General features: G+C 33.2%; 1 protein-coding gene across 1 annotated transcript; it reads left to right on the forward strand.

Moving 5' to 3' along the window:
- On the forward strand, positions 2,869-9,535 carry LOC109349410 (cysteine synthase, chloroplastic/chromoplastic-like). The gene is made up of 10 exons (XM_019590195.1): positions 2,869-3,239; positions 3,806-3,915; positions 4,332-4,389; positions 4,984-5,247; positions 6,643-6,780; positions 6,993-7,044; positions 7,129-7,208; positions 8,363-8,422; positions 8,783-8,863; positions 9,198-9,535. The coding sequence occupies exons 1-10, from the start codon at positions 3,006-3,008 to the stop codon at positions 9,288-9,290; spliced, it is 1,170 nt and encodes a 389-aa protein (XP_019445740.1). The 5' UTR covers positions 2,869-3,005; the 3' UTR covers positions 9,291-9,535.

The raw sequence follows: 9,805 nt of genomic DNA on the forward strand, positions 1-9,805 counted from the left end.
GATAAAGAGATGTATCAAGAGATAATAACAAATGTTATGGTGTGGTGGGGTGTATTGGAGGTGGTAGAATTCTTTGAGTGAGAAAACTTTTGTTGTTCTCTAATTAGTAATAAAATGAGAGAGAGAAAATATGGAAGAAAGAAAAAGAATAAAGGATAAAGAGATGTATCAAGAGATAATAACAAATGTTATGGTGTGGTGGGGTGTATTGGAGGTGGTAGAATTCTTTGAGTGAGAAAACTTTTGTTGTGAGTGTGACATGTGACAATTCAAGGAGGTGATGACACATGTATGTGAAGGAACTTTTTTTGTTATATAGGTAATAGATAGCTAAAACATTGTATAACATTACCTCACTCTCACTATCTCGTCTTCATCAGCAACGACCAAGGCGTCAAACACACAACACAAAGACAACATGGTGTAAAGACTCATACTATCTCTCTCTCTCGTCTTTGTTGATATGACGACACAATCAATGTGGCATGGACAATATGAAGGAGACACGACGTAAAACCTTGACACTCCCTAATTCTCTCTCGTCTTTGTTGAGATTACGAGTGAGGAAAGGAAGAAAGCTTTTCAAGAACCAATGACTGCTTTTAGCAAACAAGACTCTAGAGAGGAATTATTAAATATGAAATTTGAAATGCAGAGAAGCTTTTGAAACATATGATTTTCGTATAAGTTGAAGTCATATATGAAGTGTAAGTTTAGTAAGAGGCGGACAAACTATAATGTATAGGTAAAGATTGTGGATCATACCATACCATAAGTTAATAGATTTAGGTATCTTAGTCAATCATACAAGAAGATGAGGAAATTGATGGAAATGTGAATAATATGATTCAAGCGAGTTAGATGAAATGAGAAGGTGCTTAATGTGTTAGATTAATTAAAAAGTATCACTCTAGCTTAAGCGGAAGTTTAAACTCGCGACTATAATGCCTACAGTGTTGTGAGATTGAATGTTGGACGATAAAATAACAATAAGAGAATATACTTCATTAGCATAGATGAAAATATTGTATAAGATGAGTCAACACACTAGACAAAATAAGATAAAAATGAATGCATTGGAAAGATAGTTGAAGTAGCTTATATTGCATTAAAGATGATAGAATCACACCTTAGGTTTAAATATGTATGAAAGATACTAGTAGAAGCCCCATAAAGAGAATAACCTTAAATGAATGTTAGTCCAATTCTTAGAGGAAAAAAGAGACCAATAAAAACATATGTGAAAAGATTAAGAAAGATTTAGGAATCAATATTTTATAAATAAATATAATTTATGATAAAACATAATCACATAATTTAATCCATATAATCAATCTCATTTAATGGAACAAAGGCTTAGTTGTTGATGTATATTTATATTAGGTTATCATTAGGTATTCAGCTCCACAAACTCATCCAAAAGTCATCTTGTAACACTTCACACAATCACACGTCACTTATAGAACTAGCATATAATGCCCCCTACTTCCTAATTATTGATACTTGTACTAAGGATTTTAAGAAAGCGACAAAGGGCTTCTTAATTGCTTATAGTGAATGAAAAAGGTATGTACTGAGTCATGACTCATAGTTTTCTATATAAACATTATCTAAAATTTGGTTTCCAATTATTACGTCGCTTACAACTTTCTAGAAAACAAAAAATATGGATGACTCAACATGAGGATTAGCAACTGATAACAAATAGAGAACTGGTTTTGTGATGAGAACTAAAATACACCAATTATACTTCACCAAAAATTGGTAAAATGAAAGATGTCCAAACTTTAGATGGAAGACAAGCCACAAAATGAATACATAAACAAAAAACATTAAAGTCAACATAAAGTTTTGTTTGAGTTGTGTCACCGGGTTGGGAGAAAAGTATTTTGCAAGAACGAAATCATCTCTTTTTTTTTTTGCAAGATAAAAAGCATTATTTACTAATTTTTACAATATGCTGGTCTAATGATATAAGATCCAGCTAGATTTCCAGGATGACAAAAAAGTAAGGATTCAATTACTGAGAATAACATTTGTTTGGATAAGCATCACACACTTCAAGAGGGATTAGTTTCTTACAAAAAAAGTAAGAGAATATCTTGAGTAGTATAAAAAAATATTTGTATAAAAAATATCTAGCACTCATATATTAAAATATAAAAGTTGTTAGGCTCTTAAATGAAAATCATATCCAATAAATGTATGAGGAGATAATTTATGTCTTCTAGCTAGTAAAAGTATGACATATGTATTATTTTGTTTAGTTTTAGAAATATTTTTGTAGAAAATAATTAAATAGGACATATGTCACAATTTTATTGGCAGAATGAAATAACTTTTTTTCTTATACTAGGAGAGAAAAAGACTTATGTGGAGACAAACCATCTACAGACAATCAATAAGATCATGACAATACATTAATATTTAATTCTAATTAAATTTAATCTTAAATGATAGTATATAAAATCATAAAATATATTTGTATCCAAATATAACGTGTTACATACATTTCCGTACAAGTTTTTTCTCACCAAGAGATACATTATTTTCTGATTAAAAACATTGTTTGTTCACTATTTTTTAGAAAAATGTTTTTCAAATAATATTATCAAACATATATGTTTTCTATTAAAAATAATTTACCAAATAATCTTGATGCAACTAAAGATACACTAATTTCCCAACTTATTTACCACTTTTAATTTCTTACAATAGTAGGAAATAATAATCTATATTATCAATTTGTTACTTTTTTGAATAATTAATAATGACTAAAAATAAATAATATATAACTAATATACATATTTTTTCTCTATTTTTTTAATCTAAATATAAATTTAACCTTCGTACTAACAATTTGGCTGCAAGTAATTGAAGTAATCAGGACCAGATCGTGTGTGTTGTGTTTCCCTTTTGACTTTGGATTCGACAAATCAGGTATCATCATCGTATACCTATTCGGCTATTCCATTTTCCAAAGGTTGTGTTTCCTCCAAATAACAATGGCTGCTACTTCCTTAATCAACTCTTTGTCTTGTTCTTCACGTGTTCCCACTGAGTTTTCTTTGCATCGCACCACCACCAAGTCACTGAGATTATGGAACAACCATTCTTCTAGATCATTGACAACAACGTCAATAACGGTCTCTTCTCCTTCATCTGTTGTCTGCAAAGCTGTTTCTGTTAACCCCAAAACTGATGTTGAGGGTCTCAACATCGCTGAAGATGTTACTCAGGTTAACTCTCACTTATTTGGTTGATATTTTTTTCCACCTTATTGTTGTGTTGTTGTAGTTATTCTTCTTTTATTTATTATTCAAATCTCTTATTTTTTGATGGTTTATTAGAAGTTAGGAGTTTTGATTTGATCTCTTTGAACATGATGCCTATAAATCTCAAATACTGAATCGTAGAATCTAGTGAAAATTGCATTGACCTCCATTGGGTTTGACTTAATCATACCGTGCATCCATCTTTTTTCAAAAGCTACACTCACCACCCTTAGGAGAAGTCGATGTGATTACAAATTACAATCATCTCTCCGAGAAGGTAAGTGTAATGATAATTGAATCTCATGGGAGGTGACTGGTGAGTGTAGCTTTTAAAGGTACTCACAGTAATTAAGCCAAACTTCAAGGGAGCTCGGTGTAAGTTTTCATATAATCTTTGTCAGTTTGTTTATAATCGAAACGTGCCCATGAATTTGTTGATGGAAAAATGTTGAACTTTTTGTGCTTTGCTTTGCTCCATCAACATCCACTAAAATATTGACTCGTGTTCTTTTGCTGCTGACATGGTACAGCTCATTGGGAAAACACCAATGGTTTACCTGAATAACATCGTCAAGGACTCTGTGGCAAATATTGCTGCCAAGCTTGAGATTATGGAGCCGTGTTGTAGTGTCAAGGACAGGTGAGATTGCTTGCATAACTCGTGAGATCTCATATCTTGCATTTTTTTAAAATCTTGGTCTGAAATATTAGTCAAGGATGTGAACCTAAAGTTTCACATGACAAAAGCAGTTGGTCTGATGTTAGTTCTTATGTTAATGATACATTGATGAGAATTACTTTACAATAAGTATTATGCAATAAGGTTGAAGCAATTCTACCAATTTTGGACTCAGGTAAGCAGTCTTAGTTATGTATTTACTATTAGGTGATAATTTAATTGTTAGGTATATGAAACAACTCAAGATCATGTATGTGATTGTTGATGATGATATCCCTATGAGACTACATAGTTTAACAACTGCGTGAATTTTGCATATTGGGGGGTGAATATAGTTATAATTTTTGTTTTCTTACTTCTGTTTTTTTGTCTTGCAGGATAGGACATAGCATGATACTCGATGCTGAGCAGAAAGGAGCTATAACACCTGGGAAGGTATATAGGATAGAAAGGAGCTATAACATGTGTTCATTTATGTAGGTCAAGTATGTATAACACGTATATTCGCCTATGTTTCTTGCCACTTGTCCACTTTGGCTAAGCAAACCTCTTAAATAACTTATCCTTCCCAGGCGTTGGCCCTTTCCATATCAATTGGTTTTATGGTTTGAGCACTATAGAGACAGTGAATTTTTTATGTCATTAGCAAGTTTCCGTACATGTAAATGAAGAATTATTTCTGGTAAAAACTGTTGATATAATAGTTTTACATGATTACTGTTGATGGTGTATTACATCTGTACTCTTGTGCTACATCTTGTACTACTACTTTCTGCTTCACTACAAATAATATGAAAAATGTACATATTCTTTGCTTTGGGATGCAATGAAGCAATTTATTTCCTTTACTTTTACGCTGCATCCATGTGTGAGTATTATGCGATTCATTTGGAAAAGAACACTGTGACCTTCATGGAGACCTAGTCAGATTGTGTTCTGATTTAGTTTCTTGGAGATTAAGTGTACAATTGTTGCTTCATTTTATGCTCTTTTCATTCGGAGTTCACTTATTTCTCATGTGTATTACAGAGTATTTTGGTGGAACCTACTAGTGGGAACACAGGAATTGGTCTGGCCTTTATAGCAGCTTCAAAAGGATATAAACTCATTTTGACAATGCCTGCTTCTATGAGTTTAGAAAGACGAGTTCTTTTAAAAGCATTTGGAGCTGAACTTGTTGTAACTGATGCTGCAAAGGGCATGAATGGAGCAGTTCAAAAAGCTGAAGAAATTGTAAAACGTACACCCGATGCATACATGCTTCAACAATTTGATAATCCTTCTAATCCTAAGGTAAACGATAACAGCTCATTCTATGTTTAAGTGCACGAGTCCCATGTTCTTAGGAAACTCATGAAGGGTTCATAAATTGCCCCACACATTGTATTCAGCATTTGCAATTGATTCTTCTTTTACTTATCATTAGTTGAAATCCCGTTTCAAACAGCAGTAAAAAATTAGAGGTTAGAAGAAATACAGAAACAAGTAAAGTCAGCCAAAACCAATGCTAGGGACAAAGATTTTCTCTTGAAGATCCATGCATTTCGCTCTCCTGCCAAAGGCACCAAATAATAGTATACACAGCACACTGTGACATCACTTTGCCCTCCATTTTTCTGACCAAAGTTCATTAACTTAATTAAAAGAAGATGGTCATAGCTTTGTGGGCATAATCACGATTCGTACCAGAGAACTTATTTCAAACTACAAGTCTTTATGAGCCTGTCAGTTTAACAGTGCAGTGTGAAATCAGAAGTGTCCAGCTGTTTCTGAACTGTGGCATCCCATCACACACCAATCAGAGATAAAGCAGTTTACTTTACGTAGTTGCAATGTATCATTAGTGCTAATCCCATTGAGAACCCTTCTTCAAAAGAATGCCTAATCTTAGAGTCTACATGGTGGATTGAGGACTTCATCAAACCCATCCTTGGGCTACTCCCTCACAGGGAATGGCAACCTGCATAATCTCTCATCATAAACCATTTTTTTCCCAAATAACTTTCACCTGCAATTTCATGCTGGGAAAATACTATTTTGCACACCACTTCACTTGGTTTTACAAAGTATTAAGCTGTGAACAATCCTTTTTACTATGAGATTACTTTAACTGTGTATTATATGTATAATAACAAATGAGATTACTTTAACTGTGTATTTGGCTATTTGCTCCTCAGTCTTTTAGCTGGTGTTTCTTTCTGTAATATGCAAGGGAACTGGTTTGCTCTTGTGACCTGATGCTCTCTTCTCTTTTTCTTATTGTTATGTCCTTATTGCTCTAGGAAGACCAGGAACTTCTGATCTTCCTGTTTTGTACTCTTTCTTTCTCTTGATTCATTCTTCTTTTATCAAAAGAGAGAAATTCCAATATTTCGAGATTCTTGCAAATTGTATTTTGACCTTTCAGTAACACTTTAACATACGATATGGGAACCACACACATTTTAGAGTTAATTACATGGTCCCAGAAGAAACCAGGTCAGAATATTACAATTTCTGAGAATTCTGTTCCTTTGGCTTTGGCAGTAGTTTCTCAACTGCAATGTAAAAGGAAAAAGCTTGAGGAAATATTCAAATTGTTAGCCGATATATGTTTTTATCCTCATTATGTTTAGTTGAAATCAAGATGTTGCACATTTATAATGAGATGTAGTGTGGTCTGTGATATATGAAGTTGGGTTCATGCAGGTACATTATGAGACAACTGGCCCAGAGATATGGGAAGATACAAAAGGGAAGGTAGACATTTTTGTTGCAGGAATTGGAACTGGGGGAACTATTTCTGGAGTTGGTCGATTCCTGAAACAACAAAATCCGAAAGTAAAGGTAAATATTTCTCATTGGCATTGTTAAACCTTTAGTAGCTTTTAAATTCATTTAAGATAATCATGGGAAAGAATTGTCCGTAAAATACTAGGTGTAAATGGCTCTCTGTACTAAACCAACTGGTCATGATTTGTGACCTGAAGTAATAATTTATTTGAGGAAGGCTTTCTACTTCGTTGCATTCCAATAAATATTTTCTTCTTTTGTATCAGATTATTGGTGTAGAGCCTTTGGAAAGCAACATACTTACTGGTGGAAAGCCAGGTAATGAAACTAAAGTTTCTACACATTCCAAGTCCAATATGTAATATTAATTTTTTTCGGCACTTGTTTCCTGCTAAACCACAGGACCTCACAAGATTCAGGGTATTGGGGCTGGTTTTGTGCCCAGGAATTTGGATCAAGAAGTGCTTGATGAAGTTATAGTGGTTTGTTCTTATCCTTTCCTGTTGTCCTTTTCTTTTTTGCTAGTATCCACTGTGTTTTGGTTTCGTGAACTGGGTTTTAAATAATGTATTACTTAATTATTGCGGGCAATTGCTTGAGTTTTTTGAATGTCGAACTTTGAATCATTCTACTCCATCATGTTGTATGGAACTCTTCTGGTTAACATCCATGGATAATTAACATGGCAAGTCTTTGTCCACTTGTTTGTTTGCGAACAAATTGGGTTAGATGTGATATTTTTAATTTAGATGATAGCTTTTTGAACCTGTGGTATTGAGTGGGAATGAAAATGTCACTGCTATATATTTATCTTATTGCCTCCATCTAGTGCCGGTACCTTCTAACAGTAGCTTAACATTGTTTATTTCCTATATCTGCATGCATTAGCTTGAACTGCATACAGTGAATAGAGTCAGAGGGAACAGTCCTTGGCAAATAAATATAACAAAGTTTTTTCTTACTTGAATTTTACCATTTCTATCTCCTTGAAGTTTTAGATTCTATCTCCTTGAATTTCATCACCATATATTTGTTTGACTGCCATAATTGGAAATAATGTTTTAATGCATTGATGTTATCTAGCATCTTATACATTTCCTTCTGATTGTCTTGCATGCATTCTTTATGTACTAGTTGGTTGAGTCATCCTTCATGTATTGATTGTCATATGTTGCTTGATTTCAAAGCTCTGATTTGTCAACTGTTTCTTGGCAAATTTTGCTGATATTCACTTTTGGTTTTTTTTTTAAAACGTTTAATATTGACATTAAAGTTTCAATAAACGTTACCATATGTAAATAGTTTTTTACATGTAAGAGAATATATGTTACAGAGAAGAATGTATTGTGCAAAGTTGTTTCTGGCATTTGATTTTCGTAGTCGGTTTACCTCTAAGCATTCTGTCATTTGCCATGTCTAACAGCATTGCTTCACTATATTGGCCAATAATAAACCTTTCTTCACATAGTGGCATATTCTTTATGAATACTGGTAGTTGCCACTCTTTCCCAATTCAAGACCTGTATTTTGTCATTTAATGCTGGTTTCAGTTGGACTAATTTTTGTATGCATAGTGAATGCACATATTTTCTTCTGCTATAATATAATTAACTCTCCTCTTTTGTGAATTTGGCAGGTATCGAGTGATGAAGCCGTTGAAACTGCTAAACAATTAGCACTCCAGGAAGGCTTGCTGGTTAGTGCTTTATGTTCAAATTTTCAACTGTGTGATTTTTGTTTCTTATTGTGTTCCTGTGCACATATCCCATGTACTTACACAGTTACATCAAACATGCGGAAGTACTTTGAAACAAGCATACAGAAGATAGTGCCATTTTGACACTTGTCATATTAAATCTTAGATATGTTATGTGCATGAGTGTTCCCTATCACACTTTATTATGAAGGGCATTACAGCTTCTATATCTTATTTATCTTTTATGCCAGAGTTAATGTTCTAAAATTCTTAGGGCTCCTCAATTTCTGACCCTAAATGAAGCGTTCATATCTTTCGGCATAATTTGACTCATGCATGCTCACTTCAATTGCAAAATAGGTGGGAATTTCTTCAGGAGCTGCTGCAGCAGCTGCATTGAAGGTTGGAAAGAGACCCGAGAATGCAGGAAAGCTTATTGCGGTATGGATATTTCCTGAAAAATATTATTATATAGTTGTAACCTGAATGGGAAATATAATTCACATGACATCCTACAATGTTAGGTTGGAGTAATGATATTTGTACTAAATTATACATTTAACATATACATTTTACCTTTTTTGGAAAAGAAAAATAAAATGACAAAAAGGGACAGTTATTTTCCAATTTTCCTTTCCTAAATAGGTAGGTGTACATGTTAGTTGTAAAAATAACATTATTCCAAAAAATAGGAGTGGGATAAACATTTCCAAATTTCCTGCATTGAAATAATATTTGTATACGTTTTAATGTTCTCAATATTTAATTGTGGCAGGTTGTATTCCCAAGCTTTGGTGAAAGATATTTATCTACTGTTCTTTTCCACTCTATTAGAGAAGAATGTGAGAAAATGCAACCCGAGCCATGAAATAACTTTGCTTATTACATGCTTCATACACATTCTCCATTATCATTTACCATGTTGTAAGACATGACAATGTGACATGTCCATTTATGACTGCCTTCATCATTTTTGACATTTAAGTATTGATTAACTCTGTATAGGCCATTCATTTGACACACTCCACAAATCAATGGTCCTTGAACAAGATTTGTTTTTTTGTTGTTGGTAAAATTGTTGGATATGACATTGATGTGCATCAATTTTCTCTATGTATGGCTGCATAACAAATTTCTTTGTTATGTTAGCTGGTTAAAAATAATTTATGAAACCAAGCGTGTCTGTTGTTTTCTGTGCAGCTTCCTAAGAATCCAGCTCCTATGTCAAAAAAGACCAGATTAATTCTTTGGATTCTGTAGTTTCACTTTATTTTTAAATAGGTCCCCAATAGTTCAGAATTTTTTTAATTCTTATACTTTAAAAAGGTTTTAAATAGCTACCTACTATCTGGTACACGTTTTAGGTCTTGTTGCCCTAAAAGA

This window comes from Lupinus angustifolius, chromosome LG06 (genome assembly GCF_001865875.1).
Source record: "Lupinus angustifolius cultivar Tanjil chromosome LG06, LupAngTanjil_v1.0, whole genome shotgun sequence".
Lineage (NCBI taxonomy): Eukaryota > Viridiplantae > Streptophyta > Magnoliopsida > Fabales > Fabaceae > Lupinus > Lupinus angustifolius.

Excerpts from the sequence above, each read along its gene's own strand:
- LOC109349410 (XM_019590195.1), top strand. The coding sequence starts at position 3,006 with ATGGCTGCTACTTCCTTAATCAACTCTTTGTCTTGTTCTTCACGTGTT. Across the intron at positions 3,916-4,331 it reads TGTTGTAGTGTCAAGGACAG|GATAGGACATAGCATGATAC; the intron begins GTGAGATTGCTT and ends TTTGTCTTGCAG. Across the intron at positions 7,209-8,362 it reads TGCTTGATGAAGTTATAGTG|GTATCGAGTGATGAAGCCGT; the intron begins GTTTGTTCTTAT and ends TGAATTTGGCAG.